Raw genomic sequence first — 22,807 nt, 5'->3', positions numbered from 1 at the left:
CTAATTAATTTATTGAATAAATATATATAAATGGTGATAGTTGAAGTTGTTTTGAGTTGTGAGTAAATCTGTTTAAAATAAAACTGGAAAAGCATCTGTGATTTATTTCAGAATTTTAAAAAGGAGGTGATTGTAGATTTATTTTTTACTTCCTGTTTTTTTTTTTTTTTTTTTTGTCTTGGGGGTTTATAATTTTTGTTTGGGTTTATAATTGTAACATCAATATTCAGCAAAATTAGTGAAATAAACTAAAAGACGACATTATTTGCTTTACTTATTTTAAAGTTTATATTTGTAGATTAAGTTTCTTTAATTACATTCTGTACTTTTAAACTTTAATTTTGTTGTCAACTGTAGTAAAGTTCAAAGTCGATTTAGATTAATTTTACATGAAGTGCGCTGAATACTTTCGAAAGCTAAAATTTAAAAAAATAATAAAAAGATTAAGACCGATTAGATATAAAATTGGATTTGCTGACTTTCCTTTTGCGAGTATCGAAAGCGAAAATTGCGAGGAGTTCCTGAACGCACCTTAAAAGGCCAGAAATGAAACCGAAAAGGCTTCTGGTTCATTTAGGGACCATCAAAAATTACTTACAAAACGACAACAGAAAAACACGCGAAACGACGCGTTATCTGCCGATTTATCCATCTGAACCTGTCTGCTGCCTTTAATAAAGAATATTTCTGTAGCTCCTAAAATTTATCTTAACAAAAAGAAAAAGAAAAATAACTTTGTGAATGAGAGTAGACACATTGACAGACGGTTCCTTAGAGGCTGTCTGTTGTGTTTATCCTGCGCGTGAGCTGCTAACAATCACAGGTAAGCAGGAACACGACATAAAACCTAAAATATTCTTCTTTTTAAAGATCTTCTTTACTTTTACAGCTCATATTGTTATCTGTAACTAACATCCTGAAGTGTTACATGTTTTATTACTTTTTATCTGTAATGTCCGCTTCTTAAAACTCTAAACTAACTTTATTTAGCTTAACGAACATCTTTTATTTCTTATTGTAGAGAATAATTATTACAACTAATATATTAGATTATAAGAACAATCAGCTGACTCTGTGGTAGACAACTTTCATCTCATATAAGCTCATAGTTATTGATTATTTATCAATTAGACAATATGTCACTTAATTTTTTAACTAATTTGATTTTATTTCAGCTGTTATGGATGTTGTGAAGCAGTTAGTTTTTAATTTATGGCATTTTAAATACTAAACAAAGACTAAGAATAATAAAGGACCTTGTTATAATGAATATATAGGTTTATTTATCATCATTTACTTAGTGTTTGTGTTGCAGCTGATCTGAACAGAAGTTAAATCCACCTGTTTCTGCTCAGACACATCAGGAGAAGTGGGACACAGATGGAGGGAGGTGCAGGAAACCTCAACAAACCTCCTGAATCACAAGGAACATCCAGGGAAACCGAGGATGTCGCATCCAAACGACCGCGCAGGAGAAACGAGGTAGAAACGCAGTGAGAACATGTTTTCATTTGGTGTTTCAGATGCTCGGCGGTCGTTATGAAACTGATATAAATGAGTTTCTTTTCCAGCAGCAGGCTTCAGAGAATCCCAGCAGGATGAGTCGTGAAAAGAAAAGGAGGAGAAGGAGAAATCAGAGGAGTAAGAAGAGCGGCTCCGATGTGAAGAGTGAAGAGACGACGTGCAGCCAGACTCCGGGAGAACAGCATCTCCAGGCTGAAGACGGCTCACAGACGGAGGAAAACGTTCAGCAACATCTTCCAAAGATGGTGGAAGCCCAGACTCAAACCAGAAAACACGAAGGCAAAAACAAGTTCACGCAGACCGTGGTTGTTTATCAGAAAGAGCAGGAAACACAGACTGACTTCCAGGTGACGACACACGGGGATAAAAAGATTGACTCAGGCACTGACGGTCCTGCCGAGACGCAGCAGGAAGAAGACAAACCTGAACCTGAACCGCAGCAGGAAAAAGCTGCTCTGACTCCGTTAAAGCTCAGAGAAGATCCAGTTAAAGACGGAGCATCATCAGAGGAGACCGGTCCGTATGCCGAAGCAACAACTCAACCTGAAAAAGATGCCAAGCCAAAGTCGTACGCCAAGGCCGTGTCTGAGGAAGGAGCGGCTGATAAAACACCTCAGAGCTCTCGGTAAGACTGAAAACAGCCTCTCTGGAAACCGTGAGGCTGATCTGTGAACACAAATCCTTCTCTGTCCGCAGCGACCGAAGCCCCGTCAGAGCGCCGCCCGGAGCGCCCAGGTTCAGCTTCCACATCTACGCTGTTCTGGACAAAAAGTTCAGATTCAACCAGGAACACGACAGGCTGGTGCTGTTTCATGACACAGAATATTTACCCTTTGAAATCACACATTTTCTGTGAGTATTTATGATGTAAAACTGGAAACAAGCACAGTTTTCACATTATAACAGGGAGACCTTAATAAATACCTTTTATTTACGTCTTTAAATCTGTTAAATCTGCTGTTAATGGCAGAATCCTACCTTGGCAGTACGTCACAGAAAAACCTGCGTGATTGTCCAAAGCCGATGCCCAGACCCCCCAAATCACTTTAAAAGCCCTTTAAATTAATTATGTTGTGTGTTTTCTGCCTTAGTTTGGAAATTTGTTGAGAATTTCTTCCTGTAAAGCATCTCCAAAAGTACCTAGCTCCTATTAATATTTGTTAGTTTGGTATAAATCCCTGTAGCAGGTTATGAACCATGTAGAATTAAACCTGTTTTATTTTTTATTGTGTTTTTTTAGCTCATTTATCAGCTGGCAGCTTCACAGTTTAGTTCTCGATCTGCTCGTCACTGAGAGGAACATCTGAATCGAACGGACGGAGGCCACAAAGCTTTCAGAACGATAATCACGAAGCAGGAGCCCACATTACGTTCATTTTCTGCAAAACACTTCAGAGAAAAACTAAAGATTTGAATCACTTAGGAAACTTAGCAGATATGTTTTAGTTTAGCTGAGGGACAAACTTCAATAAATCTTCTCCAAAAGTATTTAGAGGATGTTATGTGTTTTTTAAATTGCCAAAACTAGAAGTTTTTATGTGAATATATGAAAGTTAGTGTCTCATCGGGTTGCAACCAGCTTACTCTTAGTTTGAGGCTTTTCAGACCAGCTAACAGGTAGAAGTGTTTTATTGTGACGGTATTAAGTAATAAAAGGTGGTCAGGACTAATACGAGACGTTCAAGGGCGAGGTCTGTGTCTGTGACACAAAAAGCTCCAAATGTCCGAGTTTCACTAAAACCTTCCTCTGCTTGTGTTCAGGGGACTAAATCAGGGAGGTTATCTGATTGAAGCGAAACTCTCCGTTGAAGAAAGCTCCTTTAAACGAGGCGATCATCTCAGATACTGGTATGGTGTAAAGCAAAGAACCAAGGAAGTTTTGGGAACTGCCACAAGATTTCTTGAATTCCCAATAAATCCAAACATTAAAGGTAAGTTTTGACTTCATGTGACCAACATCAGTCCTGCTTTGTGTCAGTCACACAGCTGCTCGTGTTTTATCCAGAGCTGCATCTTTACGAAGGATTCATCTGCCGTCACGATGGTAAAAGCTTTTTTCAAACCAGCCTTCACATGGTTGGACTGAGGAGATCTAAAGGTGTGGAGATTTCCGACACTTGGCAGACCGCAGCGACAGTTCTGCTGAACAGAATCTTCCAGAAATGGACTCCATCAGACAAACAGAGCACTGAGAGCCTTTGTAACAGCCTGGGGGATTTCATTTGGAGCCTGAGTTCAGCTCCTAACAGGATGAGTTACTCAGATGAATCCCATCCTCCCACAGTCAAGGTTGGTTCTGTGAAAAGTGTTAAAGTCTGATCCGTTTCCCTCCAATGTTCCACCAGTAATTAATGTTTGTATCTGCAGGTTTCAGAGCTGATTTCAGAGACTTTGGTTCAGATCTTAAAGGGAGAATCCAAGGAGAAAGTCCCGGGCAGCTGCAGGAACACCAGTCCTCTGGTTCTGGGTCTGTCTGTCTTCACGGTCACCAGATACTGTAACATCAACCTGGGACTTAAAGGCTGGGCCGAGCTGTGTGTCCTGGTGTCCTCAAAGACCGCGATGGACAAGAAGAACCTGGACGAGTTGTCCGCTTCCTTTGACAACCCACAGTTGTAAGTTTTCTCAGTGTTTGTTGCGGCGGCCGACAGGTGCGAATGGCTAAACGCTCCCGATTTTTCTGTTGCATTTGTTTGTTTTTCTGTTTGTTTTAGAGTTTGCATCATTCATGTGTTTGCTGCATGTTTCACTGTTCGCTGCACATTTGCTGCACGTTTCACTGTTTGCTGCATGTTTGCACCTGCTGGCCACCGTAGTTTGCACATCACAAATGTTTCTTTACCAGTTGTGGCCTCATGGAAATTTGCATAACTTTCTAAATCTGTACCAGCGTCTGCAGAAGAAATGCAAAATCTGCTAAAAAATCTGCAGTTTAATTTTGTTTAATTTCTTTTTTCTTTATTTTCTTCAGCTCGTAGTTGTCCTGGACTGTTTCCTTCACGTTTCTGCAGCTCCAGCAGAAAGCAGAACCTCTTCATTGTGTCGACGTCCTATAAATGATGTTTTCTTCCCCTCAGCATCGTGTTGGGTCTGATAAACCACTGTGCCCAGTTCTCGGTGGCGGAGCTCGTCCTGCTCCTTCCTCTGCTCTTCAGGCTCCGGCAGCCCGGAGCTGATGCTGCAAAACTGGGTCCGACCGTCGAGGAGGAAAACTGGTCCGGACTGAACGGCATCAATTTCATCAGATTCAGAGAAAACGTTCAGTCCTATCCGGACAAAAGAAGGTGAGTTTATGAGAAAGCTGCAGGAATGTTTTTACTTTCCTTAGCATTTAATAAATGGGTTTGTAATAAACTCACCTTCGTTGTTGTTTGCAGGAGGATACTCTCCTTGATCCAGAGCCACTTATCAGCAGCTGAAGAGATGCCTCTGCTCCTGCAGAGCTGGTTGTCTCTGATGGCGTTTGATGATCTTTCTGAATATTCAGATCTGACAGGAGTGACTTCAGAACATCTGATCCAGAGTCTGCTGTATAGACTCCGAAAATGTGGAGAGAAAATGGATCTGAACAGAAAAGAACAAAGCATCAAGGTGAAAAGAAATGACCACCTTAATATTTATGATAAAATTTAGTGTTAATAATCTCTGTTTGAATTTTTGTCCTGTCTGCAGTTTGCTCATAAAACTCTGAGCCACATCCTGCTGAAGGTGGACGGAGAGAAGGACGAGTAAGGGACAAGAAAAAGGACATTTTCTGTCAAAACGCTGAATGACTGCTGAAATTTACTGAAGAAGCTGAAACTGAGCTGATAAAACTAAAATAATCAGAACTATAATCAGTGAACTCTGAATCTGTGCTGTTGTTCAGTTTTATGTCTTTGTGTAACTTTCAGAATGATTGAGTCGGGAAACATCCAGCCGGCGTTCCTGAGCAGCATCAGCGTGGTGAGGAGCATCTGCAGGATCGCTCGAATCGTCCCCTGGTACCAAACGGTGGTCCTGGCCTACCAGCTGCTGCTGAAACTGGCAGAAATGATGCAAGTTAGGCTTAGAAGAGAGGTGATGACCTTTGTCTTTGTGTCTTTAGCACCCAGATGCCATCAGGTTTGATTAACTGTTTGTTTTAGTCCAAGGAAGATGAGACTGAGACCTTAAAGCTGAAGGTCCTGGAGGAGGTGTTTGCTGTGCAGCAGAAGATCAGCGACTGGAGAGATGAGCTGCTGCAGAAACCTCTGATGACAGCGAAAACGCTCAGCTACCCGAAGGAAATCGAGGTTTGCAGCAGACCAGGTTTATTATAATATTATTAATAAAAAAATATGAAATACAAGACGATACGACAAGCTTTTACTACTTTTACCTTGAGTTTTGTTACTTTCAGCTTTTGATGCCTTTAGTTAGCATTTTACCACTATTAGCTTTTAGGTAGCATTTAGCTACTTGTAGCTTCTGGCTCATGTTTGGCTTCTTTTAACTAACATTTTTAAATTAGCAGTCTCCTTCGTGGCCAGCTGGAGGTGATTATAATGCTTTTTAAAACATTTCAGACCGTCCTGAATCCTGTGAAAAGATAACTTTAGTATCTTACTGTTTGACTTCGGTAAAAGTTTGTGGTTTTTGTTTTTCTGAAAAAAAAAAAAAAAAACCAAAGTGTAGCCTTCTGGTGTTCAGTTTTACGTACAATTTATGAATTTAAATTTAGGAACAAAAGAAGTGATATTGTTTCTGTGTTCTTCTGCAAAAGTGCAAACAGTTTCTACAAATAAACACTAATAAAATTACCTTTTTTCTTGCTGAAAATATAAATTAATCATCCAGTTAAAGTAGTTTTTATTCCCTCACACAATCATGTCTCTGTTAACTTCTCAGCTGTGGGATTCGCTGCTGAAGGTTGATTCTTCTGGAGAGATTTCCTCGCGCTGGAAGGCAGGTCTGAAGAAGGACCTGAAGAAGAGGATATCTCAGGTCAGTCAGGGGCTTTTAATGGATCACTCCTTCTTTTGAGTTCCTCCAGGTTCAGACCCACACAGCACTGATTCCTTTGAGTAATCAGATCTTTTCTCCTTGCAGACAAGTGATGAAGATAAAGTGTTGGTCTGTTCCCTGGAGTCTTCCTCGGCAGCTGTAAGGAAAAGTGACGATGACGTTCAAACCTGCTTCGATGAAGCGTTTAATTCGGCCATCAAGACCACCTGCCAGGTATTAAAATTATTAGACTGTAAAGCTCTTCACAGCATCTGTTTGTTCAACCCTAAAATATTCCACGTACTCACCTGAAATCTCCATTTAAAATGCATCAAACTTACCTCATCAGCTTTTAAATTATTATAAATAAAAGTCTGAAAGATCTCCTAACTTCACAAACACGTCTGGATGTTGTTAACATTACAGACTCGTCATCTTTTATTGTTCGAGGCAATAAAAGATCCTCTGATTTGAACTTTGTGCCACAAACGCTCTTCAGTTGCTCACATCTTTACTGAAAGCATAAAATAATAATATAAGAGGAATAAAAGCTTGTTCCATCCTGTCTCTGTGTTTGTAGAGAGGACAGGAAGGAGACCTGATGCGGACGCTTAGCTCGAAGGTGAAACGTCTGCCGCTTGTTTTCACGTCGGCCGTCATGGTTGAGTCTGCAGCTCGGTTTGGAGACAACATGGTGGTCCAGCTGCTGGATCCACAGTCCGCCTTGAACTTCCTGCTCTCCAGCTGTTGGTCTTTTATTCATGCATTTACATCCACCATTAATGAGTGAATGCTGATTTACACTAATGTTTATTTAACCACTCGTATGTCAAAATGTTCAGGTCAGTTTTAGCTTTCACACTGTTTTCTGCAGAAAAGGATATTTCTTTAAGTTTTGTAATTTTTTCAGCATCATGAAAGTTTTGTTTTGGCCTTGTTTTTTTGTCTAAGGTGACTGGAGGTCCATCCAGGTGGACGACACTGCAGGACAGGTGGTCAACAGCGGCGTGGAGGCTGTTAAATCTCTATTTGTGTCTCTGCTTGAAGGACACGTGTCTCTTGACCACCTACAGATCTGCCTGAAGCATCCAGAGCAGTTTAAGAGACTCTTCCAGCAGTGTATGAACCTCCTGCTGTCAGTAACTTTAATAAAACCCGAACAGAAACTCTGCTTTAACAGCTGCCTGATTTCTTCCACAGACAAGAAGAGCACGACGTCAGCCGTCGTTCCTGTTGATGCAGAGGTGGTTTTGGCTCAGAGGGAGACAGATCTGAAGACTTTCACGCTCCGCAGACAGGAAATCGGTGCGCTGATGAAGATGATGGCAAAGGTTACAGAGAGCATCACAGGTGGGTGGATCAAGAAACGATGAAGAGCTCAATTATCATCCTCGTTATTATCGCCTGCTGCCAGAAGGCAGAGTGTGGGCGATAATGTTTGTGCTTGTGTTTGCATTTTTCTCCTGAACCACTGGATGGATTTTAATAAAACCTCTGGATGAACATCTACAACTAATTAAACTTTGGAGGCAACCAGATTCAAGATGGCTGCTACAGCTAACTGAACCTAGCCAACACAAAAACAGCTAAAATCAGCTCTAATTTGACACGTTCAGACAACACATACTCCAAATGATAATAAATCACCTTTAGCTGGCATTTAGCTACTTTTAGCCTATCATCCTTTTAGGTTTTAGCTTGTTCTGTTTTGTTTTTAGTTGTTTCATCCTCTTCAGCATTCACACTGCACGTTTCTCTAGTTTAAATGATTTGTGTCCTGTTTTCATGGTTCAACAGTTCCTGAGATGTCGGCTCTCGAGGAGCAGCACACTGCAGACCTCCGTGCTGTCAGCCTGAACAGACTGGTTCTTCTTCAGTCCTTTAATGCAGAAGGGAAGCTGCAGAAGGCTGGTCCTCCACAGGTCATCTGGTATAAAACCAGCATAAATGTCCTAAAAATGTCCTGTGAGATGCACAAACTGCATCACAGCGACCTGATTCTGTCCTCATGGGTCAAACGGGCTGCATCCTTAGCATCAATGAGGCTTCCCGCCCCACCTCCTGTTCAGGTGAGCCTCACACAGATCTGCGAGAACATCTGGAACCCTCTGCTGCAGGAGTTCCTCCACCTTGGCATCAGCATCGCCGAGGCAAACATCACATTCAGGAAGCTCGATCGGGTGTTGGTGGAGTCTGGTGATCAGGGTGACGGGAAGCTGCTGAGGAAGGAGCTGAACCTCATGTTGGAGGTCATTTCTGCAGCCGGGGAGTTTACCCCTGAGGAGAACTGGGTGGAGCTGAGGCTGGCTCAGATCCAGAAGTACCGACAGCTCCACGAGGCAGCGGCTGCAGCCAGAGCAGTGCTGAGCATCGCTGAGAAGATGGAGCTTTCTGGAAACTTCTCTGCTATTGACACCCTCAGCCAACTGGTAATATAACCTTCTGACATCAGTGGGTTTTCTCTTTCTGTCATTAAAATCCTAATTAAGTTTGTTTTTTTAGGGACTTGGAACAGAAAAGCTTGACCAAACCTACTTGATAAAGTTTGATTCCTTTATTTTTACTGAAGATAAACTTTGTGAAATAACATAATTTATGCAGCAATAAAAAATGTTATATTGAGTTCAAGTCAGTTTATTTATATAAGGCCAGTTCCAAACAGGTCCTGATTTAAATTGAGTTACAGGAGTGTGTTTTTCCAGTGGGATCATTGTATGTCTGACTTTCTGACAGGATGGAGAGTCCTTCAGGCAGAGCGCCCTGGCGTCTCTGACTGACGACCTGTTTCACGCCGGTCAGCAGCTCTCCACCGTCACCAGGCAGCACACCGCATGTCTGGAAGAGTTTCTGAAGTGCCACACTCTGATCAGCTGGGTCAAAGACAACCTAAAAAGTAGGATTCCAGCATCTTTGAATGTAAATGATGTTGTAGAAGGTCCCCATCAGCTCAGTTTTCCGCCCTGTTAACAGCGATGAGCGATGTGAAGGTTTATGTCGACCTCGCTTCAATATCTGCCGGCGAGAACGACACGGAGATCGACCAGGTGGCCTGCTTCCACGATTCTGTGATGGGCTACGCTCCTCTGCTCTACTCCCTCTCCCCTCAGGCGGGCTTCAGCGACTTCATGAAATGTGCTCAGCAGGTGTGGGACGCCCAAAACAGAGACGAGAAGCTCCCTGACAAACTGGTACGAATCCTCTTCTTCTCCCTGTCACTGTTCTGTGCAAAGAGTTACTGCAGGAAAACATAGCAAAGAACTATTAATCAAGATTACCAGAAGGTCCTGTTGACTGGAATTAGATTGTGAAAGAAACAAAATGCAGTCTCTGCCCCTCCTCACCGGCACCTGTGCTGTCGGATTGTCTTCCAGAGAGAGTCGACTCGATTACTGAGCTGGCTGAAAGCGCTGAAGGAGACTCACGGCTCGGTGGAGCAGTCCTCGCTCTCACTGGCCTCCTCCATCAACGCTAATGGAGTTTATCACATCGGCTGGTCTGACGAAAACACGGAGACGGTCAGTGTTCGTTACCAACGTACAGGTTGATTTAAGATGGTTCCTAACTGGTTCTGCTTGCTTTCAGAGATGCCTTCAGAACATGGTACAGGTGACAGTGGAGAGAGGCAGAGAGGAGAAGAGATACAAGCTTGAAGATCTGCTGGAGCTTCAGAACAAGCTCATGCTCATGTCTTCCAAAGGGGAACACGGCAGAGAACAAGTCAACAGATTCACCGAGGTCAGAGGCACTCAATGAGGTCCTGACCTCTGAAGAAAGAACATAAAAATCAGATACAGAGCTGTTTTTTTCTATTTTATTACATTTTAGGTTTTTGAAGGAGTTCAGAGAGTGGGGGCCGTCCTCCTTCAGATGCAAATGTCTGGAAACATGCTGTTCAGGAAGTGGTCTGCTGAGGTCCGCTGCAGCCCGCTGCAGCAGCCGTGCATCAGCGTCACCTTCTCGTCTTTGAGGGACAAACAGATGTTGTACCAAGGTGAGGTGACGGAGAAACTACACGAACTTGGTCAGTCGATGTTCTCCTGCCAGAAAGAGTGGTGCTCCTTTGTTGGCGAGATGCGCTCCAGCTTCAGCCTGCTGAACCACTACACCTCCGAGCAGCTGGTGTTCTTGTGTCACTGGATACACAAAGTGTGTCAGCGGCAGGCTTCTGCTCCACAACAGCTGTGGCACTTACTGTCCCCCATAAGGCCTCAGTGCACGCTCACTGATGTTCGAGCTGCTTACACTAATGCAGTGAGCCTAACGTCAGAGGAGGACAAAGGAGGAAGTGTTGAATCTGGTGAAGAAGATGAGTTTTATGAAACGTCTATGGACGTAACGTCAGCTAAGCCGAGGCACACAGTGGGGAACACAGATCATGACTTGATGGAGTTCTCTTCTGATGAGGAAGAAGAGAGTCTTGAAGATCTCTGGATGCTGTTTAAGAGGGACATGTCTCAGTACCTCAGCGAGTCCCTGGACATCCAGACTCTGGCCCACTTCCTCTGGTGCCTCTCTGAAATCAGTCAGCTCCACATGATCAGAAACATGCCATCAGTCCTCCAGGAGGGAAAACCGAACCTCGTGGTTTGTTCACTGACTGAGGTTTTCACCACGACTCTGTCCTTCTACACGGAGAGTCCGGAGCAGCCTCTGCCTTCTTCTGACGAGGTTCTGGTGTGCAGAGAAGAAACCACCAAAGAAGAGGTGGAGATCTTCCTTCGCCGCGCTCTCTGCCAAGGTTCCAGACCAAACTGCCAGAAGATCTATTCTCTGGTTAATCCCGGGCTGCTGGGGTATGATGTCAGCGAAGCGTTAGTGGAGCTCTATGAGGGTCTGGAGCGAAGTGCGAGCCCACGTTACCGTTTGGTGATAGTCAGTCCCATTGTGCACCAGCACAGATGTGTGCCGTCCTACTTTAGCAACAACAAAGTCCCGGCTGGTGTGAGTTTAACCGAAGGGAGTGCCAGAAAATATCTGCATCACCACTTCACCCTGAATACCTCGTCGCAGAACTCAGTCGCTCTGGTTTCCCCGGATCAGCTGTCAGTCTGGATGGTGTCGTCTGCACGCCCTGCAGTCGGTAAGGACAATTCTTTTCAAGGCTTGGGTTTGTATTTTTAATGCTAAAGCTTTGATTTGTACATTTTAGAAATTAAACAACATCTTTTGGAACCTAATTAAAGTCAATTTATTCCACTTTTAATACCATTAATGCACATATAGTATATTATAAAATACTGATTAATAAAAGTTATCCATCCAACGAAGCCAAGAGATTCAGGATGAGCGGCCATCTTCCTCGACCAGCCAGAGATTGAGAGGAAAGAAACAGAAGGATTGGTCCAAGTGTGGTTTCTATGGCAAGTAGTAATTATTTGTACAAACATGGAAAGTGGGGAGAATAAGGACAGCAGTAGAGGGTGGACATGTGTCCTCCAGCTGTCTAATCCTATAGAAGCATAACTAAAGGACAGCTCAGGAAACCTAGGCCAACCCTAGCTATAGGATTTATCAAAATGGAAAGTCTTAAGTCTAATCTTAAAATTATTCAGGGTGTCAGCCTCAGAGAGGAGCCTGAGAACTGAAAGATCTGCCTCCTGTTCTGCTGTTAGAACCTCTAGGAACCACAAGGAAACCTGCAGCCTGAAATCAAAGTGCTCAGTTAGGAAAATATGGAACAATAAGATCTTTAATTTAAGATGGAGCTTGGCTGTTGGGAACTTTGTATGTTAGAAGCAACATTTTATCTTTAAAGCAGTTATCCTGACGTCAGTGTTTCCAAATTACAGGGAAATCCCTTTATGTGGATCGTTTGTTTGAGAAGTTCCAGCAGAAATCTCCAAGAGCAAAACACATCAGGATCCGACTGATTGAACCATGTGTTGACATGGACTCTCTGATCAAGAGTCTGTCAGAGAACCTGTCCCCTTTGAGAGAGCAGGACCCAGTTCTTCTTCACGTTGACGCGGCTGGAGTAAGTATCCAAGCGTTCGTACTCGCAGACAGCTTGTTCTGTCCATCCGTCCATAAGGATCAGCCTTGTTCTTCCCTTCAGGTTCGCTCGGGTCTGGAGGAGCTCCTCTTCTGTCTCTTGGTTCTGGGCTGTTTGAGCGACAGCCATGGCAAACTGTGGAGGAGGAACGAAGCTCATTTGATAACCGTGGAAGTCCTGAAAACAAACACATCCCTTCAAAACAGGCCAAATGAGGTAGAAATATATTTAATAGCATGACTCTTTTAGATAGTATTGGATCTGGCTTCAGTGCCTTACCTTTTTGTGAATAATTCTTTTAAGACTTTAAGATTTGAAATGAAGTGTTTTTAGTTTATTTTTGCATAAATGTCCCTCTTTATTTAATGTCTTTATTTTGCTCCGTCAGATAAAACTTGGACTTCTTGACATTCTGCCCACCATTGATTGTAAACCTCCCAGAGAGGTGAAGCAGCTGTTAAGTAATCGGCAGCTCTCAACAAAGAAGAGCTTTGATCCACTCATGGATGAACAGGAGTTTTGCAGCGAGGGGATTCAGAGACCCTACCAGTACTTAAAGCTCTACAACCAGAAACAGAACCTGGATCATTTTAACTATGAGGAAGGGTCCAGAGCTGGGGATCCCAGTGATTGTCTTCATCACTTTCTGTTGTACTGTGGTATGGAAGATCCATCTTGGGGTGAGCTGAAAAACTTTTCCTGGTTCCTCAATGTGCAGCTAAAAGACTGTGAGAACTCAGTTTTCTGTGATCCATACTTTCTTGCTGGCCAGCTTCCTGGGTTTAAGGATTTCATTGTGAAGTTCATGATTCTCATGGCACGAGATTTTGCCTCCCCCTCTCTGAACACATCTGACCAAAGTCCCATGCTGCACATCGAAAGCAGTTTGGAACGAGACCTTGTCGATCGGCTGACGCTCCGTAAACGCTGGGAAAACGAGTCCCATCCGTACATCTTCTTTAACGCAGACCACTCCTCGATGTCTTTCCTCGGCTTTAATGTGCAGACATGTCGACGGCAGAATGCTCTCAATGCGGTTGATCCTCACAGCGGCAGGGTTCTGATAGAGAGGGTCATGACACAAGAACTTTTTCAAGGTTTGCAGCGGCAAAGGATTTCCCTCACTGAGGACTTCGATCAGCTGCCTCGACCAGACAAAATCAAAAGGATTTCTTGTGTTGTTGGTGCAAGGAAAGGAATTATGGACAGGGGATTTGATCCAGACCCAACTTACGAGCTCACTGCTGACAACGTGATGAAGATGCTGGCCATTCACATGAGGTTCCGGTGTGGAATTCCAGTTGTCATCATGGGGGAGACTGGATGTGGCAAAACCAGACTGGTTCGTTTCCTTTGTACTCTGCAGAGGGAGGAACGACCAGTGGAGAACATGGTTCTTGTCAAGGTTCACGGTGGGACCACAGCAGAAATGGTCTACAGAAAGGTGCGGGAGGCTGAGATGCTTGCTCAAATGAACCAGCAAAGACACAAGTTAGACACCATCTTGTTCTTTGATGAAGCCAACACCACAGAGGCCATTTTTGCCATTAAGGAAATCCTGTGTGACCAGACAGTTAAAGGAGAACCTCTGAACTTACACAGCGGCTTGAAAATAATAGCTGCTTGCAATCCTTACAGGAAGCACTCCCCTGAAATGGTGGAACGTTTGGAACGTGCAGGATTGGGATACCGAGTGAAGGCAGATGAAACGAAGGACCGCCTTGGCAAAGTCCCGTTGAGGCAGCTTGTGTACAGAGTTCACCCTTTGCCTCCAAGCATGGTCTCTTTGGTGTGGGACTTTGGCCAGCTGAATGACTTCACTGAGCTTTCTTACATCAGACAGATTGTCCAGAAGAAAGTCGCTGATCATCATTTGCCAACAGCCTGCGAGAAGATCATCTCAAATGTGCTGGCTGCCTCACAGAAATACATGAGAAGTCGGAAAAATGAATGCAGTTTTGTAAGTCTCAGAGATGTGGAGAGGTCCATGAAAGTGCTTGTTTGGTTTTACCAGCACATCAAAAACTTTTTAAGTAATTACGCTCGCCTTGAAAGAAATTACAAGACCCTGAAGTGCTTGATTCTTGCTGTTGGAGTGTGCTATTACCCATCCCTCGTGACCAAAGAGGAGTACCTGGAGGAAATCTGTAGGTACTTTCCAAGCCCAATGAACTCTGCAGCCACACTGCAGGAAGATATTTCTTCCTGTCAAGACCTCTTCCTCCAGAACATCCAGACAAGGGAGACCATTGCCAAAAACATTGCCCTGAAAGAGAATGTGTTTCTCATGGTGGTGTGCATAGAACTCAGGATCCCACTCTTTCTGGTTGGAAAACCAGGCAGCTCCAAGTCTCTTGCTAAAACTGTTGTAGCAGACGCCATGCAGGGCCAGAACTCTCACTGTGACCTGTTCAGGAATCTCAAACAGGTCCATATGGTCTCCTTCCAGTGCAGTCCTCACTCAAGTCCAGAGGGCATCATAGGTACGTTCAGGAACTGTGCTCGCTTCCAGAAGGACAAAAACATGGACGAGTATGTGTCGGTGGTGGTGCTTGATGAGATAGGACTAGCAGAGGATTCTCCACAGATGCCACTGAAGACCCTTCATCCTCTCTTGGAGGATGGCTGCATTGACAACGACAAACCAGATCCACACATGAAGGTCGGCTTTGTTGGCATCTCCAACTGGGCTCTGGACCCGGCAAAAATGAACAGAGGGATCTTTGTCTCCAGATGGGACCCAAGTGAGGATGAACTGGTGGAAACTGCAAAAGGAATTTGCTCATCTTCCAAACAGATTCTGCTGAAAATCAAACACCTCCTCCCATCTCTGGCAAAGGCTTTTCTGGACATCTGCAGTGAGACCTCAACAAATCAGTTCTTTGGTCTGAGGGATTATTACAGCCTCATCAAGATGCTCTTTGCAGAAGTCAAGTCCACACAACAAGAACCAGATGGAGAGCAGCTGGTGGAGGCCATCTTACGTAACTTCAGTGGACAGCCGGAGAGTTTTGACCCTGTCGTATTTTTCCAAGAAGTTCTCCAAGATCTGACAGAAATTCCCAGGCCAAAGACCCTGCAGATGGTGAAAAAGAATCTCGATCATGACACCAACAATGAGAGCCGTTACCTCCTGTTACTGACCACCAACAATGCAGCGCTCCACATCCTTCAGCAACACGTCTTTGCCAAAGGAGACTATTCGTCCCCTGAAATCATCTTTGGCTCAGGGTTCCCAAAGGACCAGGAGTATGCCCAGATCTGCCGTAACGTAAACCGTGTGAAAACGTGCATGGAGACGGGGCGCACAGTCATCCTCCTCAACATGCAGAACCTTTATGAGAGCCTGTACGATGCCTTGAACCAGTACTACATCTACCTCAGCAAGCAGCAGTATGTCGATCTGGGTCTGGGCTCCCACAGGGTCAAATGTCGTGTCCATACAAACTTCAGGCTGGTGGTGGTGGAAGACCAGAAGAAGGTCTACGAACACTTCCCTGTGCCGCTCATCAACAGGTTAGAAAAACACATAGTGGATCGGAGCACTGACCTGGAACTTTGGCAGCACAGGGTTCTGGACAGACTGAGAGAGTGGACAAAGGAGTTCTCCGGAGAAGCCAACGAGGATTTCAAGCTGTCTGACATCTTTATCGGCTTCCACAGCGACGCGTGTGCCAGTGCTCTGCTGCAAGCACTGGAGAGGAGAGCACAAGAAGCTGGAGACAGCGACGAACAGGACAAAACAAAAACACCTGAGTCAGAAGAAGAAGAACCGGCTGCTGAGCTGGAGGCCGATCAGTCGGTTGATAAAATGGACACAGAGCAAGAAAAAGAGTCAGAGGAAATAAACAGTGATGAATCCAGAGAGAATAATGATGTCAACAAACAAATGATGGGAAAAGAAGAAATTATGGACACAGAAAGTAAAGAAAATGAGGAAGAAGAAGTCTTTAATCTGGCGAAAGGCTTATTGTTAAACTGTGCCACCCCTGATGCTGTGGTGAGGCTGAAATACTCGGATTTATCAAACAAGGAGAAAGAGAAACTTCAGAGGTTGTACTTCCAGCAGCAGCATCACCACTCACTCAGAGATTTTCTGGGAGACTGTTTGAACAAACATCAGGAGTCCAGCAAGTTTCTGGAGGTCAGACAACAAACACACAGCTTCTGCTTCATTACTTCTTCTCAGCCAGCTCAGGCTAACTCCTGTTTTGTGTTTGTGCACAGGTTACTACCTTCTCCAGCTTGTTAACCAGATCAGATGTGAGGGTTTTAGCTCACGCTCTGGGTCTGCACACCGACAGGATCCTCCTGCTGTCGCTCCACCAGTTCGACACCGAGGTTTCCTTCTGCAATAAAACTCGGTACGAACTCAGCAGATGATGCAGCATTCGTCCTTTATGATCAACTTTTTTATCTTTAGCTGAGAGTTATCACCAACACATTATTCAGGTGCTGACAGAGTTTTGTTTGAAACCTTGGCAGGCAAAACAAGGAGCGATGCTCCTTCAAGGAATATTACTTTCTTCTTGTTTGTGTTCTGTTTTTCAAATAGTTGTACAAACTTTTCTAAAAATATTTGCAATCAACTTTAATAATGAAGCATTTAATAAAGTTAGAGGACGATCATGTAACATGTAATGTGTTTTTGTCTCTGTTTTGAGCAGTATTTTGGGGGGTTCCTCTGTTTTCAGTAGCATTTCTTTGGTTTTCTCAGGACCTTCCTCCAAAACGTGGGCCACTCTCTCCACATTCTGTTCATCCAGATGGACCTGGAGGAATGTCAGAGCTGCGACGAGCTCATCGCATCAGCGAAGTAGGCCTTAATCAGCTTCATTTGAACCCTTTCTAAGTGATGTTTGCATGACAGGTGTGTTTTTATCTGCCGTAAGATACTGTACCATGAATTACATGACGTCGCTGGAGGAGCCGCCCTGTTGGGTGATTTTTATTATGAAGGTTTCGAGGATTCTCAGCCAGTCCCAGTACATCGGTTTCCAAGGAGGTGAGGAATGTTGTGCACCTCCTGTGTTCGTTCACTGCATTATATTATTAATATCCTGTTTTGTTTTGTCATAAAGGCGTCTGGCACTCTGTGCACATCGATGACCTGAGGGACTCGGAGGACATGAGTCTGAATCTGTCGGCTTTCTGTGGGACTCTCATCAGCAGCCTGCTCAGACCTGCTCTTCCAGGTCGAACCTTCACACCTTCAGGGTTTTAATTGTTGTTTTAAACCACAAGTGGGAATTCAGTCAGAAGTCACAGGCCTGCATGGAGAAGAGTCGAGTTCAGTAAAATAAAATTCAACTTTTACAGCCTTTAAATAACAGATTTATTGATATAACAGAGCTTTGAATTTATACAAACAACTGAGCAAATTACATAATAGTGACAGTGTTTATCCTTTGCTGGCTGAATTTTCAATTTCTGCTGTATTTAAATGTTCATTTTTTTGTTTTTTTGGATCTTACTTTTGCCCAAATTCTTTCTGTTACTAATTGCTTGATGTGGGCCTTAAATGTAGCCTGTTTGACGTTTACTTCCTGTAAAATAAACAGTTTTCTTCATCTTTAACAGAAAATCAGGAAGACAGCGAAGCAGTGATGTTAAACAACTCAGACAAGAGAAGCGTGAGTCGATGTGTCTGATTGTCAAAGTGAATTTTAGCCTTTTTAAGCGTTTTGTTTTTACTCATGGACGTGTGTTTGCCTTCAGGCTGAGCGAGCACACCTGCACAGTTTGTCTTTAGTGAGGTCCTGTGTTCAAAAAGCTGTGGGGTTACTGAGAGACCCCGACAACGTGGCATCCAGAGGCATGCAGCGAATGAACGTCCTCCTGACGCTTCTAGGAAATAATCCAAATCCCACCGGAGGTAAATGTATTTCATGCTTTCATCACCTGGAAACAATCAGGGTGTGTCTGCAGAGCTCTCAGAGAGTTTGTTGCTCGTTTTGTTTCTGCATCTCTCTGATGAAACTTTGTTTTCTTAAAGCTCGTTTCCAGTCGGCGTTGTTGAGCCGACTGGCAGGAACTCTGGCTGAGAGAGAAGAGATGATGGGATCTCCTAAAGAGTGGGTGAACGTGGAGGCCAAGAAACGGCAGGCTCTGCAGGAGGGGGGGACTCTCAGGTAAAATCTGACTGAACAGCAGCAGGAATTCTCCTTAAAACACATCAAGCAGCTTCAATTCTTACTTACATGAAGTTCTGAATATTCAGGACTGGGTTTTAAAAAGAAACTTTAATGTAGGTATGAGATAAACCACGTCACATCCATATTTAAAAGCTGATCACTTCATGAATAACTGAAAACGGAAGTAGTTTATAGTTACACCTGTAGTTATAATAACATACTCTAATCAGAAAAGCTGCTGTGATTCTTTACTTTCAAACTCATTCAGATTGTAAACTCATCAATCTTTTCTCACGTCTGCTTCATTTCATTTGTTATAAATACATAAATATGGATATATTTTATTAAATCAAATGTTCACTAGAGGGGTTAAAACTGAAAGAAACAAAGCTAAATGCCATCTTAAAGCTAAAAACGAAAAATAAAACAGTAGCTTAAAAATAGACAAACAGAGCCAGAAGTTGAAGCAGGTTTCAAAGAGAACAATGTTAAATTGTTAAATATATTGAACAGTATAAATGAAAAGTAGTTTGATTACAAAAAATAAATTGTACAAAAAGCTGGAGAACAATAGTTTGACTCATTCACACATGAGTAATTATTGTTATTATTTTGAAACCATCTCTGCTTTTTCTGGTTTTGGGTTCAAACTGACCTGAGCGTCTCTGTGTTGAAGACACACCCTGTGGCGGTGTCTCCAGGCCACCGTGACGCCCATCTTGGCCAGCATGTTGGAGGTCCTGGACAGGTACTCGAACCTGGACCTGGTGTCTGAGGACAGACTCAGTCCTGGTCTGATTCAGCTGTGGATGGACCTCCTGGCAGATCCACACATTTTACACCTGACTCCTCCCAGAAACCCGAGGTACAGCTTGGCTGGTTTACGTTTGTGGAGGTTAAAAACATCAGGCTTCAGTTTTCTGTGACTGTGTTCCCCAGCGAGTCGGACCGGGAGGTTCTGGTCCAACATTACTTCAGGCTGGACGGTGAAGAACAGCCGTGCTCGGCTCCGTTCAGCTGGATCGTCAGAACCAACCTGGAGAGCCTGTGGGAGGAAACCGAATTCATGCCAGGTTTTTGTTTAAACTCAATCAGACGTCGACACATTTAGATTTACTGTCGTTTAAAATGTGTTTGTGTTGGTTTGCAGTCACCAAAGAGGGCGGCGCAGAGAGGATTCTGCAGTTTGTGAGCACCTTCAGCAGCAGCCGGCTGGGCACGTACCTCCAACAGCTCTCAGAGGACGAACGGAGCGAGTTCGGCTCTCTGTTTCTGCACGACATCCTGCTGTTGTCTTTCAACATTAAAACAAAAGATGAGCTGAAGGTACGTCCGACTTTAGCTGCTTGATCTTAAAAACGTGAAGAAAATGGACAAGAAGAAGTTGAAGTTATCTCCAGGATGTTTTTAGACTTCACAAAGAACCTGAGAGAGGCAGAGGTGCTAAATAAAAACGTGAAAAAGCACCAATGACCAAGAAGAAGCAGAACACAAGCTAAACCTTTAGCTTTTAGCTTCTGTTTTGCTCCTTTTTTCTGTTAGCTGTGGTTTTACTAAATTTTGCTATAAGAAAAAAACAAAGAATGTCAGCGAAGTCAGTCAGCGTTGTAGTTCTCTAGTAATTTCTAGTAAATGTAGAGAATTAGCTAAAGGTTGAGCAACGATCTGCTGGTTTGTGTCGGCTGCAGGTGTTCATCCGAGCCCTGCAGGGCTGCGTGTCTGAGCTGCAGACCTCCACGGGACTCCCTGCTGCTCTTTCTCCTGCTTGGATAATGGTGGCGGTGAAACACTTTGCCGCCAGGCTCGACACGCTCGGCCACATGTTTCTCCTGCAGCCCCAGCTAGCTGCTGATGTCCTTCAGCGCGGGACGAAGAGGAGCGAGCCGCAGGAAATGGTGACAGTTCATTAACATCTTAATTTAAAAGCATCATCAGTCACATGAGCCTTATTATAATGTTTTTGTTTTTATGGAGGTGGAGGACATTTTAGCTCTTGGTATCTGTGTGGAACAGACCAAACTTCTGGCGGTGAGCTCCCTCCATGAGTGCGAGGCGTTTGTGAGCAGAGTGGAGTTCCTGCAGCCGTGTCTGGACCGAGCGTTCGGTCGGAAATACGGCGCTCTCTGTGGCGTCGCCTGCTCGCAGCACCTGGCCTCCATCAGGTGGCTCTAACAACATGTTTTATAAATCCTGCCTGGCTCAGATTTATTAATGAAGTCTTTGATCTTCTCAGGTCTTTGTGGCACGGGATGCTTGTTGTTGCGTCTTTCATCCAGCACATTGTTTTAAAAGTGGGGCAGAGTGACTTAAAATTGAAAGAACTGGCTCTGAAACACTGCAACCTCCATCTGAACGTACGTCCAGAGGTTCCCTGCATGTTTTTATCCTTAACTCAGTTAACATTTCTCTAAACCGGGTTAACAGAAAGGAACCAGAGGGTTTGTTGTGTTTAATATTGTCCGTGGCTGCAGTCAGACTAATTTACAAGTCTGCAGGATGAATCCATGAACGTTAAGCTGTGACAGAGTGAATTTAAACTCTTGGTTTTTCCTCTGACAGCTGATGCAGGAGTCACCTGACGTAAGAGGTGTGAACACGCTGCAGCAGCTGATCCGGATCCTCAATTCTTTTCACGACGAGTGCATCAGCCGAGACCTGAGGTCAGGTTCTGTAATCAACTGTATAAATTTAGACAAAAACACCGTGTGATGCTGAGTGATGAAAACTTAGTTAAAGAATCAAACAATCAGAGCAAAAAGCTAAACCTGGAGAAACAGTGGCTGAAGCTAAAGATGAAGCATTTTATGTTTGTTTAAATTAAGCAAAAAGCTGTAAATATTGTTAAATAATTCAATAATTTAATAACTGTGATGTCCTGAATGAGCTGATACCTGAATAATTAAAGTAGAAACACATACAGAGAAACTATAACAGGATTACATTAATAAACAACCTGATGAATGTTTTCTCCTCCAGGTTCGGGGTTTCGTGTCCCGTTTGCCTGCAGGAGTTCACAGAGCCGTCGGTTCTGCCCTGTCAGCACGTCGTCTGCCGGCCGTGTCTTCAGAGCTGCGTCCAGCAGAACCAACGGTTCTGCCCCAAATGTCGGGAAGAGTTACCGAACGACTTCACGCCGACGGTGTCTCAAAACGTCAAGTGAGTTCAAATAAGGATTTTTTTTTCTCTGAAGAGGAGCAAACCGAGAACTCATTTTTGTATTTTTCTTAAATAATACTGTAAAAACTACCTCTGCAGCTCTTATATTTTCAAATGACACAAGGGAGGAATCCTTTCTTCCACTGATCATTATAGGAAATATAAAAAGATATGATTAAACATCTTGGAGCATGAAAAGGAAAACCATGGAAATCTGTTCATGGAGCTGCAGGAACAGAAAAGAAAATATGAACTCATTCTGCAGGATGTTTAATGAGCTGTTAGCCTCGGTTCTGACGGTTCTGACGGTTCCTCCTGGTTCCTCCTGGTTCCTCCTGGTTCCTCCTGGTTCAGGGCAGCCCTGGAGCAGCTGGCGGCCATCAGACGCTGCTGTAACTCCTTCTTCCTGGAGGTGGTGTCCCGGTTCTGTCTGTCGGAGGAGCAGAGGCCTGAGGACGGCACGGTGGAGCTGCTCTTCTCTTTACTCGTCTCTGCTAACGGTCAGCCACAGAGTTCAACAAACAAGCAGGCTGTGTGGGTAACAGCTCACCCTGCCATGTTTCCTCATGCAGGAGATGTTTACCGCACCAGAGAGCTCAGCCCCTTCCTGGAGTGTGTGGACAACAGTCCGGTGGTCCGATCGGTGCTGCCGAAGCTGCTGCTGCAGCACAGGTGGGGGCGATAGGACCGACGGGAGAGTCTGGCTTTTCCTTAAATCTGTGTTTGAAGAATCAGTGTTTGATGCTTTTTGATGCTCATCACAGCTTCTGGTCTCAAAAAGGCCAAATGTTTCAAAAACTAACATTTGTTTTAAGAAAGGAAGTTTGAGACAATGACGTCATGAAACTGGGTGGAAAAAATGGAAGGAGATAAATGTACCGAGACAGAACCTGTCTTTTGTCTGATAGTTAAGTGTGTGTGAGTTAAGTGTGTGTGAGTTAAGTGTGTGTGAGTTAAGTGTGTGTGTGAGTTAAGTGTGTGTGAGTTAAGTGTGTGTGTGAGTTAAGTGTGTGTGAGTTAAGTGTGTGTGAGTTAA

General features: G+C 44.0%; 1 protein-coding gene across 2 annotated transcripts in view; it reads left to right on the top strand.

Moving 5' to 3' along the window:
• Window positions 1–775: 775 nt before the first annotated feature.
• The window catches only part of rnf213b (ring finger protein 213b), a 44,579-nt gene continuing 22,547 nt past the window's right edge, over window positions 776–22,807 (top strand). The window contains exons 1-43 of one of the 2 annotated variants that reach the window (XM_037980962.1): window positions 776–823; window positions 1,356–1,482; window positions 1,572–2,149; window positions 2,221–2,376; window positions 3,286–3,455; window positions 3,530–3,813; window positions 3,892–4,139; window positions 4,602–4,808; window positions 4,902–5,115; window positions 5,197–5,252; window positions 5,418–5,583; window positions 5,652–5,798; window positions 6,394–6,489; window positions 6,595–6,723; window positions 7,070–7,235; window positions 7,441–7,608; window positions 7,690–7,839; window positions 8,287–8,918; window positions 9,223–9,382; window positions 9,460–9,677; window positions 9,861–10,004; window positions 10,072–10,224; window positions 10,315–11,569; window positions 12,279–12,463; window positions 12,545–12,697; window positions 12,870–16,625; window positions 16,709–16,845; window positions 17,199–17,297; window positions 17,374–17,486; window positions 17,563–17,676; window positions 18,062–18,114; window positions 18,200–18,356; window positions 18,477–18,612; window positions 19,292–19,480; window positions 19,555–19,688; window positions 19,766–19,941; window positions 20,304–20,510; window positions 20,590–20,777; window positions 20,849–20,969; window positions 21,175–21,275; window positions 21,592–21,771; window positions 22,126–22,271; window positions 22,344–22,443. In XM_037980962.1, the coding sequence (XP_037836890.1) occupies window positions 1,381–1,482; window positions 1,572–2,149; window positions 2,221–2,376; window positions 3,286–3,455; window positions 3,530–3,813; window positions 3,892–4,139; window positions 4,602–4,808; window positions 4,902–5,115; window positions 5,197–5,252; window positions 5,418–5,583; window positions 5,652–5,798; window positions 6,394–6,489; window positions 6,595–6,723; window positions 7,070–7,235; window positions 7,441–7,608; window positions 7,690–7,839; window positions 8,287–8,918; window positions 9,223–9,382; window positions 9,460–9,677; window positions 9,861–10,004; window positions 10,072–10,224; window positions 10,315–11,569; window positions 12,279–12,463; window positions 12,545–12,697; window positions 12,870–16,625; window positions 16,709–16,845; window positions 17,199–17,297; window positions 17,374–17,486; window positions 17,563–17,676; window positions 18,062–18,114; window positions 18,200–18,356; window positions 18,477–18,612; window positions 19,292–19,480; window positions 19,555–19,688; window positions 19,766–19,941; window positions 20,304–20,510; window positions 20,590–20,777; window positions 20,849–20,969; window positions 21,175–21,275; window positions 21,592–21,771; window positions 22,126–22,271; window positions 22,344–22,443 (12,044 nt within the window). In that variant the 5' untranslated portion in view covers window positions 776–823; window positions 1,356–1,380. Of the gene's footprint in view, window positions 824–1,355; window positions 1,483–1,571; window positions 2,150–2,220; window positions 2,377–2,764; window positions 3,456–3,529; window positions 3,814–3,891; window positions 4,140–4,601; window positions 4,809–4,901; window positions 5,116–5,196; window positions 5,253–5,417; window positions 5,584–5,651; window positions 5,799–6,393; window positions 6,490–6,594; window positions 6,724–7,069; window positions 7,236–7,440; window positions 7,609–7,689; window positions 7,840–8,286; window positions 8,919–9,222; window positions 9,383–9,459; window positions 9,678–9,860; window positions 10,005–10,071; window positions 10,225–10,314; window positions 11,570–12,278; window positions 12,464–12,544; window positions 12,698–12,869; window positions 16,626–16,708; window positions 16,846–17,198; window positions 17,298–17,373; window positions 17,487–17,562; window positions 17,677–18,061; window positions 18,115–18,199; window positions 18,357–18,476; window positions 18,613–19,291; window positions 19,481–19,554; window positions 19,689–19,765; window positions 19,942–20,303; window positions 20,511–20,589; window positions 20,778–20,848; window positions 20,970–21,174; window positions 21,276–21,591; window positions 21,772–22,125; window positions 22,272–22,343; window positions 22,444–22,807 lie in introns of those variants that run through there. The other variant, XM_037980963.1, reaches the window with a different exon arrangement.

The sequence above is a fragment of the Kryptolebias marmoratus genome, linkage group LG17, assembly GCF_001649575.2.
Source record: "Kryptolebias marmoratus isolate JLee-2015 linkage group LG17, ASM164957v2, whole genome shotgun sequence".
Taxonomy (NCBI): Eukaryota; Metazoa; Chordata; class Actinopteri; order Cyprinodontiformes; family Rivulidae; genus Kryptolebias; species Kryptolebias marmoratus.
Note: the sequence above shows the minus strand (reverse complement) of the source record. Positions and strands in the feature narration are given on the sequence as shown.